Source organism: Myxocyprinus asiaticus, chromosome 18, assembly GCF_019703515.2.
Source record: "Myxocyprinus asiaticus isolate MX2 ecotype Aquarium Trade chromosome 18, UBuf_Myxa_2, whole genome shotgun sequence".
In the NCBI taxonomy this organism is placed as follows: domain Eukaryota; kingdom Metazoa; phylum Chordata; class Actinopteri; order Cypriniformes; family Catostomidae; genus Myxocyprinus; species Myxocyprinus asiaticus.
The window spans coordinates 27,363,784-27,380,194 of NC_059361.1; the positions used below are offsets into that span (position 1 = coordinate 27,363,784).

General features: G+C 41.7%; 1 protein-coding gene across 1 annotated transcript in view; it reads right to left on the reverse strand.

Annotated features, from left to right (window-relative positions):
• znf423 (zinc finger protein 423) overlaps window positions 1-16,411 on the reverse strand; it is a 201,974-nt gene that overhangs the window by 140,959 nt on the left and 44,604 nt on the right. Inside the window, exon 3 of the mRNA XM_051724421.1 lies at window positions 5,552-5,755. Within this exon, the coding sequence (XP_051580381.1) occupies window positions 5,552-5,755 (204 nt within the window). The remainder of the gene's footprint in view (window positions 1-5,551; window positions 5,756-16,411) is intronic.

The following is a 16,411-nucleotide window of genomic DNA, read 5'->3' on the forward strand; positions in this document are numbered from 1 at the left end:
CTTCACTCAACCATTCTCTGGCTTACTCCCCGAAGTCTCCTCTTTTTACCAGTCTTTCTCACTTGCTCTCCATCAGAAACACACATTCCAACATTCATTTTATTTAGGCACATATACGTTCAAAATATTAACTGATCGTGCTGTTTTAAAATAAATGGGCCAAAGAATGTCAGATGAATTTTGATCTGAGGGACATGCTAGAAGAGCTCAGCTGCCATGCAGTGGTCACCTCTGTGTGTATGTGTGTGTGTGTGTGCCTCACCATCACGGTCCCAATTCCCATTTCCCCCCACTGTCCTGCCACATTAGTTTAGAAAGCGTATAGGGTGGTCAAAATTGTGTTTTAACACCGGTAAGCTCTGGTTCTCTAATAAGATTGGACAAGTGGTATATTTAGTATAACAGTAATGATCACTTCACTCTATGTATCACTCTCCTTCAGCTGTCAGTCTGTGCTGCTCGACGACTTGCAAGAATTGTACTTTGGTTTCGCTTGGAACCATTTTTGTTAGCGGAGCAAAAATAGACAAAATAACTGGCCATATTGTCTAAAATAGGGCTGTGAATCTATCAAATTTTTTACCAATTAAATGCACAGTTTTCTATGATTAATCGTGGTTAATCATGGTACATTAAAACAAACATAAAAATCTAATCATATATTTACTTGATATTCTGACTCAAAGAACTTGCAAGAAATTAGTTAGTCATAATTTTTTTAAATTATATAAATATAAACAATTTTTATTTTTATTTTTATTTTTTTGAGGATAGAGTTAATTAGACACATATTTACAGGTATAAATATTTTATTCAAGTATATGTACACATACCATAAAATCCGTTGACATGCTGTTATTAAAAGTTGGGCAAAATCTTCTGCGGACTTTTTTAATAATGGGATCATATGTGCAGATTTAATTCATATCAAGCTTTATTGACAAGAGAAACTTAAGTGTACATTACCAATGCATTATAAGACACTATACTGATATAAAACAAACTGAATGCTTAAGTTTAATTTGCTGAAGTTTCAAATCTCAAAACTATTATTTCAACCTGGTCTCATAGTGAAAATGTGACTCTATATACATTTTTGCTAAACTCGTCATATGTGTCTCCAGGTCCAATTCCCTGCTGTTTCCAGGTGAAATGAACACTAGAGGCGCTACAAAAACTGTGTGTTTTATTCACTTTCTCTCAAATCATGACTTCAATAGCTGATTATGACTTTATAAACACTCATTTTTCTCTCTATTACTCAGACCCTGCTATGTTATGATATTGAGACACTTTTACTCTTATGCATCTTTTGAAAAATTATATATTTAACACTTGTATTACAGAACCATCTACATACACTTATTCCAATATGATTAGCTTGCGCAGTAGCACACCTCATAGAGTGTTGGACTTTGGACTCAGGATTGCGGTTCAAAACCAGACAAGAACTCAAGCTGGCACATGACACGACAGAGACATAGAAGCGACACGAACTGTCATGGTTGCTTCAGAAAATGTGCTTTTCATTTTGCTTCTGCATTTTAAAACACTATCGGTTAAGGTTAGGTCTAGGTTAAGGGTAAGGATATCTGTTTTGTTAAACTCACATTTCTCTTTTCGGACACTATTGGTGAAGTTTAGGGTAAAGTTTTAGGGTAGGGAGGTATGTTTTATTAAAACCTCCTTCTAAAATTCACTTTAAAAAACCTTTTCTGATTACAACCTCATTTCGCTCAGTTTTGGCGCGCCCTGTTGGACATTTCATGTTAAAAGAACAGCCAAACGTGTTATGAAGCACGTAATTTCAGTTTTGCAAAAATGTTGCAATGCTCACGTAGATTTCATGAAACCAGGCTGATTATTTTCTCTGGCTGCAGTTTAGTCTCTTTCACACACACACGCTGGGTCTGTCTCACGCTGTTTCACTTTTGACACTGGTTCAATTGACAGTGTGTGAGCGTTTTTGGGCGATGCAAAGAGATACGGTAGCTTGCCCGTATCTCTCCCACATCTGACTCACCACTTGTGGGTGAAGTCTCCATTCTCCGTACAGTAAATCCACTCCCGTGTTTATTATGCTAAGGACATGCGTCACTCGTAATGAATAAACATCCACTGATCCATACAATCAGTTTCTGTACTAGCATGTGCAGTCGAGTCGAGCTTGTACCTCCTGGAAATTTATTTATGCCAACTTTAGTCACAGGAAGTGGGGGAAAACATTAGTGATGTTTCAGGAAGTGAAAAAACCTAACACTGTATTAATTGTGTAATTTGTTATGCTATTTTTAACTATTAAACTGCAGTAATTAATGCGTTAAATATCCCAGCCCTAGATTAAAATGTGAGCTACTCGATATTAACTTCCTGTTTATAAAACTGTTGTATAAAAGCAATTTCACACTTGCGATCGTGCTGTTCTGCTGAATATCAACAATATAATAGTCAGTACAACAGCATGCTTGCCTGTGTGCCAGTGTGGTATTGCTAAAATATACAGTATAACCCATGGTCACAGTTGACCAAAAAAAAAAAAAAAGCACGTATAGGTAAGCGAGGATGCTAAAGGCTGGGACACCTGAACAAGCCTACTGGTCCAGATGCTTTGTTGAGAGTCTAAACTGGGCCTCTGTCTTTAACTGAGACAAACGCAGGGGGCTATACGGCCTTCTGTTCCAGACTAGGAAGGGAGGGTCAGCTGCACAACACCACAGGGGACAGAGAAAGGGGGTGAGAGGGAGAAAGAGAGAGAGAAAGAGAGAGAGAGGTGAGTGTTGTTAACAGCCAGGGCCCAACCTTGGCCGGTTGCAGGGCAGTGGAGCGGAGCAGCGCAGTGAATGTTCTCCATTTGATCTGAGGTTTTTTTCCAAGCGCTCCTCAGGGAGCCAGTGTTCCAGATTCCTCCTCCAGTTGAGCCACCCCTCAGAATCAGCTCACAGCACAGCACAACACTCACACACACACGCACTCCAGTATCACCCACACACACTTCATACATACTTTCACACACTTGTGCACAAAAACACTAATCTCCCCTTATGACCCAGTAGATTCAAACACACATATACAGTATATATACATACAGACAAGACAATATAATGGAGTCCAATGACCAGCAAAGTGTGTGATCTCTTACTTACAGTTTAAAACATTTACAATTATATCATAATTATATAATATCAAATATGGGGACTATGGAGCAGGTTTAACGCATAATTGATTTGAGAGCTGCAATGGAGGTGAATATTATCAGTGAATAACGACTTACAATTCAGTCTGCACACAAAGCTATAGTATGACTTCCAAAGACTTGAAATATAGTCCAAGAGTCAAATTGACTACTTTTATGGCTTTTTTTATTTTTATTTTTAATGCTAGACAGACGATGTCACTATAAACTACATGTAAAAGAGCTGCTTAAACATTCTCAGTTGGGAGTTCATCAGAAACATAACAGCATACAGGTTTGAAACAATGTGAGGGTGAGTACCATTCTGATAACAGAATTTTCATTTTTGCGTGAACAATTCCTCTAAAGTGATATAAACACAGAAAGTAAGAGGGAGGTATAGAATGGAGTACATTGTAAAGCTGAAAGCAGAGCCAAAGAGATTTAGAGGGACAGAAAGGCAGACATTCCTAGTCTCCAATATCATCTCCTGTGGAAATCATATGACCAGCGATCAATGACGGCAAGGGAGGAAAGAAAAAGAGGAGGATGGAGGGACAGACAGAGAAAGACAACAACGGCAGGGACTGGAACTATATCAGAGGTTATATATATTGTCGAAGAGCAAGAAACAAAAGGACAGTGTGCAAACATCAGGTAGCCACACACATACACAACAGCACAAACATATGATGGGATTCCAGGTGTAATTCTATAGCCACAACGTCTTCTCTTCTGTTAAGGGAATAGAAAATTTCATTTTCATGGCATGGCGTGGCTATGCTTGAAATGAGAGAGAATATTCCTGCTCTGACGGGGCATGTGGTCATAATAATAACTGTAAATTGATAGAGTGGCTTTATGAGCCTTCTGCTGGTGTGCTGATATTGGCCAGGCTCTCCTCGGGGCCATGGGAACCATCCACTGCAATCCACAACATGGACTCTCTCTCTCTCACACACACACACTGAGAAAATGGCTTGTGTTTGTCCCTTATCTGATGAAGTCACCACCGGCATGTTACTCTCCACTAGGCCAGCTCCCGGGAGTGTGTCAAAAACTTCGACAAGGAGCTGTTGTTTCTTTTATGTACTTCTTTCTTTCTTTCTTTCTTTCTTTCTTTCTCTCTCTCTCTCTCTCTCTCTCTCTCTCTCTCTCTCTCTCTCATTCTTTTCGTTCTTTTTTGCTTTTATTAATCAAATTAAACAATAATAATAATTATAATAACAAATATAATATTAAAATCATTATTATTACTATTGGCATGCTATTATATTAAATAAATATAATATTATTAAATAATATAAAGTATATAACAATAATAATAATAGTTTTTGAGTGAGAGGAGGGTCATTACAAACCTCCACCTATGGCCCCAGTTTATTCTGCTATCTGAGGATGCTACATTTTATCATTTCATTTCACTTTCTTTTCCCCCTCCAATATGCAGTTCTCTGATGACTCTGGAGCTGAGATTTCATTACTTTGTAAGCAGACAAGGTTGTGTTACGCTGTATTGTGTCCCCTCAGAAACAAATGTGCTCTGCTATGATGAGGGCCACTGGCATCATATTTGAGACTTAGAGCATTTTATACAACTGAAATAATTCTGAGAGATTATCCATAAAACATACTGCATAAGACTCTCTCTCTCTCTCTCTCAGTCTATCTACCTCTCCCCCTTTTTATGCTCGTTAAGGTGAGGCCCTTGATTAATCTGCTAGGAAGCCGATGCCCCTGCAGGGCTGCTTTTAGCGTTTCATTAATTACTGCGATTGTAATAACGGCTATTGTGTGCGTGTACTGCGTGTTAGCTTAGAAACACAACTCTCCTGAGGAAGCATACTGACTCCAGAACAGCCAACGGCCTCAGAGTAACCCCACTGCCTACAAAACTAACCCAACTTCTGCCTACTGCAAAATATTATTCTCCTCAGGAATAAAATTTGAAATTTAAGGTGAAGCCTGGAATTTTTTTCAATGTTAAAACAAATTTATTATCCCAGTTTAATGTGGATAGACAACCATTAGTAAGCCAATTATATGCTGACCACCCATAAAATTGTAAACAGAGTGGCCTTGTGGCACTTTTAAAACGTTGCCTTCAGACCAGCCTGACACAGCAACACTGGCTTAACCACTGGCGTGAGGTTGTGCAGGACTATCTGTTTGAACTATCTGTTTTTATGTTGGGCTGATAAAAACAAGCAGAGTCAATGTACTAATGGCTTACTTAAAATTGTCTATCTACATTAAACTGGGATAGAAGAAAACATTTTAACATAAAAAAAAAAAACATATTATACTTTTATTACACCTTTAAAAACAGTGGAAGACAGAAACACACACACACACACACACACACACCTATACACAAACCTGCTGGGCAGTGGTTGGTGCGGTGCTCGGTTAGGTCTGCCAGGCACTCAAAGTCCTGTTGGCAGTTGTCACAGGTGAAGATAGAGTCGTCATCTAGATCCTCCTCTCCCACCCTCTCATCATGACTCGTCACACTCTGTTCTCCATCCTCTCCAGTCTCCCTGCTTTCTTTTCGATCTGAGTCTCGCTCTGATACTGCTGCATCTACACACACACACACACACACACACACACACACACACACGCACACACACCACAGAGAGAAAGGGGCAAGATATGAGAACAAGGGATTGCTATTAACAGCTGTATCAAACTACAATAATTATTTCTAACCAGTTACATGTTTATTTTATATTTGTGCTGATGATAGCTCTTTAAATCAATATGCCAAAAAAATACAACCCGATTAAATAAAAAAATACACAAATACATTGGAGTACTCCGCTTTTATTACCTAAAAATGTTCACATTTCTCATCCTCTCAGAATAAATCCCAATTTAAGTGTGTCTAGACTCAGTCAAAACTGCATTAAAGCTCCTCTGAGCTGCAAGACTGAAGTGTAAGAGAGGGGCCAGAGGCTTCGAGAGCCGCTTAAGTGCGAGCCACCCAGTCGCTTGTGGCGCATGGTAAAGGACCAGTGGAGAAATCTGCCACTGCAATCCTCCTTCTGCCATTGTGGCTCCATTTTCACACCTTATTATCACATTAAAGGCTCTTTGCTGAAAGGACTACACACGAGACTGGAGAAAAAAGGGAGGAGAGAGCAAGATTGAGTGAGAGAGAGAGACAGGGGAAGCAAGACAAGAAGACGTACAAAATGTGAGGTGCTCAGAGACCTCGAGACAGAATGAGAGCGAAAATACATGGATGAGATTTAAAAATTAAGACACACAAAAAGAAAAAAAAAAATCAAACAGACAGAACTGACAAAGCGAACAAACAATGTCAACAAGGCAAACAGAGGAGGAGAGAACAAGAGCAAGGAACGGAGGAAACGTGAGGGGCAGAGAGAGCAGAAGGGGGGAGGTGGAGGAAGTGAGGGGCCAGAGAGGGGAGGGGTGCTGCTCACCGGCTCCCCCCGGGCTTAACATCCTGTCTAATCATCCTGGACTTGTGCAATCAGAGCAAAGCAGGAGGTGGCCATTCCTGTGCTCCACACATTCTGATCAGCTCTAATTTGGCCAGGCCTGCCACTGCATTATGCCCTTCTGCAGCAGTCGACGTTAATGGGGCCTGCGGATCGGAGCCCGGCCAGAGGAGAACCAAGGCCTCGCTTTGAGCCCCTGCCCAGTCCGGACTGCAAGTGGGGATGGATGAGCGGGGGTTGAGTGAGACGTTTTTCTATATGCGCAGGGTTTGGTAGGTATCCGGAGGGGCATTTGGATAAGGAAGTGTTGAGGTGTTCTAGTTTATTTCACCCCCACCAGAGCAGAGGGTAGAGAGGTGGGGGTGAAGGTGGGGGCGTCATGGTGGTTTGGAGGGTGGTGCAGGCTGGGCTGGGGGTAAGAGGGATATGGCCATCTGTCCAGTGGTGAGAACACCGTCTGGACAGGGAGGAAAACTGCCCCTAACTGGCACTACACTGATAGAGCCCTAAGCAGTGGTTACACACAGACACACACACATGCACACACACAAAAGGTGCATTAACTACACTATTTCATCCATGAGAGCTTCTAATCTCGGGGAAAATGGATGGTGGCAGTAACCCTCGTACACTCCCTACCTCTCCTCACTCAATCACACACACACACACACCCTGATTCCCCCAGGTACCCTCATGCCAGAGGTAAAGGCTCTGCCAACCAAGGCACATGCCAGCACAACCTGCTACCATGGCAACGAGGGAGGAGCAGGAGGGGACATTTTTCTACCCCTTTCCTCTGCACTCCGCTCTCCATCCTTCCATCTCTCCAGCTGTAATTGGAGCTGGCCTGCAGGAGGAGACGGAGACCAGGATAAAAGTGCCAGGTGAACCCCTTTACACCATTAACCTACCTATAAAATAGTGATGCGCAAAACTACATATTTTTATAAGCAACTAGTCGGTGGGCTGCCTGAAAGACTAGTCGACTACTTGGTCTTAAAGAAGCATTGTAAAATTAGGCTGGTTTTGGGTTGATCATATGTAGCCTATTTCATAGGGAGTGCTTACGTAAGACGCATTCTGGCATTCAAAAACAGCTAGATGGAGTGTAACGAAATAGAACAGAATGCAGGGGTTGATATGAGTTTTAAAAAGTTGGACTTTTTTAACTTAACATATAGTCTTAAAAACGCAATACTTGTTGTGGAATGCTCAAAAACAGCGCAAGAAGCGACACAATGGCTTAAGATGTCCGTAAGATGTCCGATCCACTGACAAGGATCAGATGCATTTTTAAGGGGTCGTTTATATAAGGGGCATTCTTGCATTCAAAAACAGCTAGACAGAGTGCAACGAAATGGAACAGAACATAGGGGTCTCAAACTAGTTTTTAAAAGTTGGACTTTTTAACGAAACATGGCATTTTAAAAATTTTACATTTGAGGCTGAATGCTCAAAAAAGCACAAGATGCAACGCAACAGCAAAAGATATCCCTCTGAATGTGTAAGTCTAAGGTAGCCGTACTTTAAAGATTATAAATGTAAAGACTCGTTTTACAGCCTAAACTGTCTTACAGCTAAAGTATGCAAATTAAAGCATCATTAAAATTAATTCATCAAATATTAAAATTAAAAACATATACAAGAAAAAATATAGATAGTCAACCTCACTAATCGACTAATTGGTTGTTGGACCATCACGACCCATTCCTGCTATTTAACTTCTCCATCCTCCATCCTTCTTTCTCTTTCCATTTTCCTGTTTTTGCATCTTCCTTTCATTAATGCTTCTCTCTCTCCCCCTCCTTTCCGGTAAGCATATTCCCTCTCAGGAGGGATGTGGGGAGGGGAGTCTCTAGAGGGAGCCCTCTAGAACACACTCCATTAGAGTGCAGGGCCACCATCATTACAGGGCTCCATTTCTCTCTCTGCAGTGGAAGATTGATACACACGCATCATGTACCTCTGCTGCAGTCTTTCCACCTTCGACCGTGGACACGTAAACACGATGTGCGTTTAGTGTGAGGGGAGACTGATGGACGCATGGGGTGGGGTGCAGGTGGAGGTGAGGTGGCGTGAACGTTTCAGAATATTCAATGGTTCAGTTGAACCCCCTTGTGAAGGTCTGGGATATTGTTTTACTTTGTGTGTTTAACCGTTAAATGCTTAATGCACACACACAGACTTGTGCAAGGCCTGCAGAAGTGAGTTAAGGTCAAGGCAAACAAGGCTTAGCAGAATCGTTTTGAAGCGGCATGCTGTGTTTTTAAACACAGGCTGACTGTGGCACGGTCAAGCTCGATGAAATCCGGGCTGCGGAGAGTGCTGTCCAAAGAGATTAATGATTTTTAAGAAAGTCATTCAAAAGGCTCTTTTTATGCTCTCTGATATATTCTTAGCGCTCATATATTTCTTCGCTCTGCGCCATAGGCTGCTAACATATATCTCCTGCGAGTGCCGCTCCTGACAGAGACCATGTGGCTATTTTTGTTTCATTACTATAATAGCTGTGGAGCTAGCATTGCATCAAGTGCAATTCTGAGGTAACTGGGCTGCTATCTGTGTTGTTAATGTAGTATAAATGGTTTTTTTTGCCCCTTCAGTGTCATTTTGTGACACTAGAGGTGGAGGACACATTCACACTGGCATAGCTCACAACAGGATCTACACTCCCTCTACTTTGAAAGGGCTAGGTGAGGAACAAGCCAAAGACACAAAATGTGTGTGTGTTTGGTGAGGGTTAGTGGACAACAGTGTGGCACACTTGACTGAAAGCTTAATTTATCAGAGTAAAAGTGATACACTGCAGTATTTGAGAATAATGACCTTCAGAAAATATGACAAAGACTTTATCAAACCCACATATGCTGATCTTTTGAGACTCTGTAATACCAGGTGGCAAACTCTTTCCACCACACCTCTGTTCGTGAAGAAAGAGTATTTTATCAGTACTTTAAATTAGGGTGTGTGCTGTCCTTTCTCTTATGGAGGAGTAATGCGTTAATGAGTGTTTGGGGGGGATTTGCCCGTAGCCCAGCTCAGCTCTCTCTTAGCCAGTTGGAGTCCCTGGCCGTCACTCTGCAGTGGGCCATTATCTCTGAGAGACAGCCAGTCCCAGCACGAAGAGCTTGCACACATTTACTCACCATTTACACATACACACATCAGATACATCATATATAAACACTATCCTAAACACAAGTGTATCATAAACAAGTATACCATTCTCCCTCTCTCTTGCCAAAAAAAAAAAAAGGTCAAAGATAAAATAAAAAATAAAATAAAATAAAACTGAACATTTCAAATAAAGGATTCATTTTCATTTATAACAGAAAAATGCAATGGTGCTTGAGAGTTGCAGTCATTAAATGCAGTCCCAGGAGTCTGTATCCATTCTAAAAATGGTAGAATGCATATTCTAGTGCAAAAGAAAAAAAAAATAATATTCATAAAGCTTGGCCAACTTTTTAAAAAGCATATGCACTTCTGATGTGGTCTGGCTTGATGCTCTGATCGGAGTACAGTTTATCAGTATATATAAATGAAATGTTTTCTTTTATGGTTTTGTATAATATTCATAGTTGTACTAATAGCCCTTTCTTACTGTTTATGTTACATAAGGTTGTGTTTGTTTTACATAAAGATGAGCCTCGGGTTGTGTGTGTATGTGTGTGTGTGTGTGTGTGTGTGTGTGTGTGTGTGTAAGTGGTGGCGGTGGTTGGGGGGGGTTGTTACAATCGCCAAGATACCAAACCCATTCTCACCCCCCTACACACTTTCTCTCTCAGGAAAGACAAACAGCCATGTTTGTGTGGGGTAATTAGATGAGGAGAAGTGAATTAGCAGAATCCACAGAGCAGTCATGTTGCCGAGCACAGCCCTGCCTTACAGGGACCTGCTAATTACCCCTCGTTAGGTTGATATGTATTTTTGTTAAGTGTGGAGCAGCCTCCATCATGAGAGAGCGGGAAATAATTAGCGTCAGTGAGATGCTGCCCTTAATGGACACCGCAAGGCATCCTCCACACTGAGGGAAGGGATGGCGAAATGACAAAGCGACAAAGGATCAAAACAATGCTTTAGTGCCGTAAAGAGTCCACAGGTCCCTCCGTCACATAGACGTTGTCGTTTTTGTAATCGCCCACAATGCTCAATAATGTTAAATATAAAAGTGAATTAAATAATGCAATAAAAAGCTTTCCATTTTGCATTGTGGGTTTCGATTCACGAAGACGCAACTCAGCTAAAACGTTCTGAGACCCTAGCAAGGCATCTCTCTTTACGACCAGAACCCTTTAAACTCCATTTCCCTTTCTGACATTGTGTCTGTCCTTAACTATGCTGTACAGCGCGCGTGTGTGTGTGTGTGTGTGTGTGTGTGTGTGTATCTGTGTGCAGTATAATGTAGAGTGGCCACAAAAAATATTTAGACCCTTTTGGACACTCAAGTAGCAATTAAAATATTTGAACACCATTGCATCAGATAAGAAAATATCAAACCAACTGACATCTGCAAACAATTGAAGGAAGACCACAAGATGCTTTTCTCACATTTAAGTTAAAAGTTAGAAGCTAGTTCCCTTCAATTCACATTTGTACTACATTTCTTTAAAATAAATGCCATTTGGTATGATATTTTGTAATAGAATGCAATATATTTATACATTTTTAGTATGACTTATTTATGTACCAACAAGTACTAAAAGGGGAAACTCACATATGAGGTCATCTTCACGTGTCAACCGATGGAGAGAAGAAAGCAAGAGAGACTAAGAGAGATGGAGAGGAAGAGCAATCCAAAGTTGTGGGTTGCACAGCTAACAGGAGGTAAGCTTGGTATGGGGATAAGAGATACACACAGGCAAACACACACACACCAGAGCACTACTATACTCCAACAAAAGAACCAGCCACACTTTGCTGTACTGGAAGAATATCAGCTCTAACTTCAACAAGACCTCAGTTCCTTTTTGTTCCTATAAAAACATCTAAAGCACAAGGCTGTCTTTCAACAGCACCACAAATACACACACACGGACACATACTCAAACCAGACGTGGCCAAATGTAAACCAGATCAAGGCTGCATTAGTCAGAGAGACCAAAGGAATTGAAGTGCTGCTCTAAGCTCAATTTGGGACGTCTGATCTCATCACATGAACACAGCCTACCTGTCTAAATCCATCCTGTCCCTGAAAATTGGCACAGACATGCTCTCTGATAAGAAACATTAATGATGTTGGAACGCAACAAGACACAACTAAGAGGAGATCTAGGTTTTATATGGATTCCACGGCACCAGCATCTTACAAATACGATGACTATAGGTAGGTTCCTGTAGCTCAACTGTTGGTGCTTGTAACGGCAAAGTTATGGGTTCAATTGTTATCTTTTGTTATGTGTACAAAGTCTATAATGTCATCTTTGTTTGATTTCAGAAATAATCATTAAATATACAGTACATATCATCATTATATTGGCATTGACCATTTAAAAACCCATATCAGTTGACCATTAGCTATAAGGCCACATGTATGTACACTACTGCATTGTGTGTATTCCGGGTTGGAGTGGGACAGGAGCCTCTGATGGCCCAGCGCTTGAGCAGGTGCAGTGCGTGCACGTGGTCTCTCGGGGGAGCGCAGGTCCTAACGCGGTAAACACGGGACCTATTTAAAGCAAGTAGACCTCTCTATCTGGATCTGCTGGCCTCTGCTTGCTGTGTTTCCACAATACCGCACAGCCCCTAGGGACCCCCGCTTGCCAGCCACATTGTACCAGCGTCCTCCTCTCCGGAGACCCAGCACCCAACACCCGCACACCCAGATGTAGAGAAGAAAGAGAGCGAGATGATGAAAGACTGCATCATGGAAGGATGGGAATTAAATCACACAGAACACGCAAACAGCCGTACAGCTGCTCACCAATACCATCACCTGTTCCAGCCCCTGGCAGGGCGTTTATGTGTGCAATACGCAAACGTGCATTTGACGCTTACATGCGTTGAACTCCGAAATGTGCAAATATACGCAACATGCTAATGCACACACACACAAAGAGGCAGACACACACCTCCACTTCACACATTAAAACTGTTTTCCTGTCACTGCCTTGGGGAAATTAAAAATATATTATGGACCTCCAGAGGTTCGTGCAAGGAGATGAAGAAAAATAAAGAGGGACACAAATGCAAGAGCGAGACAGACAGCGAGACACGAACTGGGAGAGAGAGAAAAGACACACAAAAGCACTTGAGGGATAGAGAGATGGATCTCTTGCTTGTGCCCTCTTTTCTAAACTGTCCACTGCATCATGCAGAAAGAGGGCCATTTTGGGGCTGTGATGCAGCCGACGGTCATCAAAGCTCCTGTCCTCCTCCCTCTCTCATCCTGTAACCACCACCAAACAGAGGGCAGGGAGCCAAGTAGCATTTCACAAAACACATGGCTGAATCCAGCTCAGGTTAGATTCCACAGTGGACAGAGCATGTTACACATACACATCATATAACAGATCTCACAGACCCACTGGTTCTCCACTGCTGCCTTTGCTAGGCTCAACAATAAGGATTTCCTGACACTCCAGGACCAATGTGAGTTTCAGTGCCAGTTGACAGGCCACTGCTGCATAGTCAATACATCTCACATTTGTTGTTCATGTACATGTGTTTTTATGGCTGGCAAAATGTTACATTCGGTTTGTACATTTATGTGATGTTTTAAACATTGTTTATTCTAGTTTATTCTGCAGCTTTACATCTACTCACTGAGAACTTTATTAGGAAACCCTTTACACCTACTAATTCATGTGATGATTGTGTGTCAGCAGTGCAATGCATAAAATTGTGCATATACGACCCATGAGCTTCAGTTAATGTTCACATTAACCATCAGAATGGAGAAAAGATGTGATATCAATGATTTCGACCGTGGCATGATTGTTGGTGCCAGACGGGCTGGTTTGTGTATTTCTGTAACTGCTGATCTCCTGGGATTTTCACACACAATAGCGTCTAGAGTTTACTCAGAATGCTGCCAAAAACAAAAAAACCATCCACTGAGCGGCAGTTCTGCGGACGGAAACATCTTGTTGATGAGAGAAGTCAACGGAGAATGGTCACACTGGTTCAAGCTGATGGAAAGACTACAGTAACTCAGATAACTACTCTGTATAATTGTAGTGAGTAGAATCGCATTTCAGAATGCACAACATGTCGAAACTTGAGGCATATGGACTACAGCAGCAGAAGACCACATCGGGCACTTTAGTAGGACCATAGTGTAAAAAAAAGTGCTTAGTGAGTGTATGTCACTGAGGTAAAGTTTTCTAGCTAGCTTTTTTAAAATTGCAAGAAGACAATAAATTGTGATTGTCTTGGATCAAAAAAGTTTTGCACCATATGCAATTGTTTTCCTACAAAAGTGTGCGTATAAATGTATTGCTTTAATGTAATGGAGTTACATTTAAGCTACAGTATAATTTCCAGCAATTATTGCAAATTAAAAACCTAATTATTTGTATTTAAAAAAAAAAAAAAACTAATGTTGAAGGTGCACTCAGTATTTTTTCCTCATTAAAAAAGTTTTACTCTTAAATAAATAAATAGTATTTTTGAAACATATGTATAAAATTTGTAGCACTCACATGAGATGAAGTCTCAGATCATATCAGTAACCTTATAAAAGCTGTTTTATTCTACATGGTGAGGGTCCCCTTATGGCAGCGGCCATTTTAGAATCACATTACCAGCTGAAAACTACTCGCTTAATATCAGTAATCGCCCTGTTACTGGACATTTTGACTCATGGATTAAATTAATGGCTGACTGTGAATAGTGAATTTCTAAAATAGCATCTAAAACTGAAACTAAGTACAACTGAAAACAGTGTGCAAGTTGACACAAACATAAGTTACTGAGTGCACCTTTAAATGAAAAACTTTTTTATTTAACACTTTTAAGGCAAATATGTTCTGTAAATAAATCATAAAAAAAAAAAAAGAAAGAAAAATGAAAATACATTTTAAATTACTAATTTAAATTTTACTAATAAAAATAAATATATTTTTTTATGTGATGGGACCAGTGAAAATATTTGCAAGGCAAGTAAAAATCTTAATTCCTGGTACAACCGGGGGCCTGGGTAGCTCAGGGTGTAAATACGCTGACTACCACCTCTGGAGTCACGAGTTCAAATCCAGGGCGTGCTGAGTGACTCCAGCCAGGTCTCCTAAGCAACCAAATTGGCCCGGTTGCTAGGGAGGGTAGAGTCACATGGAGAAACCTCCTCATGATAATGTGGTTCGCTCTCGGTGAGGCATGTGGTGAGTTGTGCGTGGATGCCGCGGAGAATAGCGTGAAGCCTCCACATGTGCTATGTCTCCACGGTAACGCGCTCAGCAAGCCACGTGATAAGATGTGCGGACTGACGGTCTCAGACACGGAGGCAACTGAGATTCGTCCTCAGCCACCCGGATTGCAGCGAGTCACTATGCCACCACGAGGACTTAGATCGCATTGGGAATTAGGCATTCCAAAAATGTATTTATAAAAATAAATAAAATAAAAAAATTATAATAATGCCTGGTCCAACCGGAACAGCATAAAAAATCCTTATTGTCAAGTCTTACTCGGTACTGACTACGCCACATACTATTCTTTTCCCTCTCTCTTAGGCCTGGACAAAAGTTGTAACGTGTGCCAAGTTTGACAGTGAAGGCCATTAAGAGGGTCATAAATAGGCCCGGTTCGGTGCCCTGCTGCCAAATAAAACCAGAACACAACGGATCCCTTTCTGCGCGAGGAATACACAAGTGACCAAAAGCTCACATTACGGGTGAGGTCACAATGACTTACCCAGTGTGGGTGAGACGGAGGGAGACTGAACAGAGCACTCTGATTGGCTGTCTTAAGAGGTCCTGTCAGCCCACCAATAGCTGAGCGAGGAAACGAATAAAATAATTCAATTCAAGACCATTACAGCCCCTATCATCCAGCACACGGGGATATGAGCAGCCTTTTTCCACAATGAATCATAGTCTGGGACACGCACACAAATTGGGTGCTTGTGTGCATGTGTAGTGTGTATGAGTAAAAACGTACTTGATCCCTGCAAATGTGCGTCAGACGATGTCCTATATGTTGACAAAGCAAAGTCTCTAGAGCTATTGTTTCAAAGTGTGTGTACACATCCAAAAAGCACAGCTCCGGCTCTCTGACAGGAAGCAGGAAAAACAATGCTCAACTTCACAGCTCTGATGGCACTTAAAAAAAACAATCAAACCAACCCCCCCACCTCCCAGCTCCCTCTTTCCAAAAATGACAAGCATCTGCATCTGTCTCTATAAACTCTCCCTCCTCTTCTTCCTTTCCTTCACCGACCGCCCCCCTCCCCTCCATCTCTCCCTCTCTCTCTGAGTCTCCAGTGTCAGACCTGGCTCGTTTTCTCTCTTTTCTCCTTTCCTTCTCTTCTTCCCCTCTGGGCCAGGGAGGGACGGGTTGTTTTTCTATCTCAGGGAGCATAGGGTGGAGAGAGAAAGAGTTGGAGAGAGAGAGAGAGAGAGAGAGAGAGAGAGAGAGGGAAACGGGGGGTGTACCTCTGGCCTGCTCCTCCAGCGGGACAGACCGAAGGGACCTCAAATCAGGTCCTCAGAGGCCTGCGGGTAGGGGGCGGGGCTCTAACTCTTTCCTTTAACCTCTCCACCCCTTAACTCCAACCAACCCCTACACACACACACACACACACACACACACACCATTGCACTCTCTCCAAACT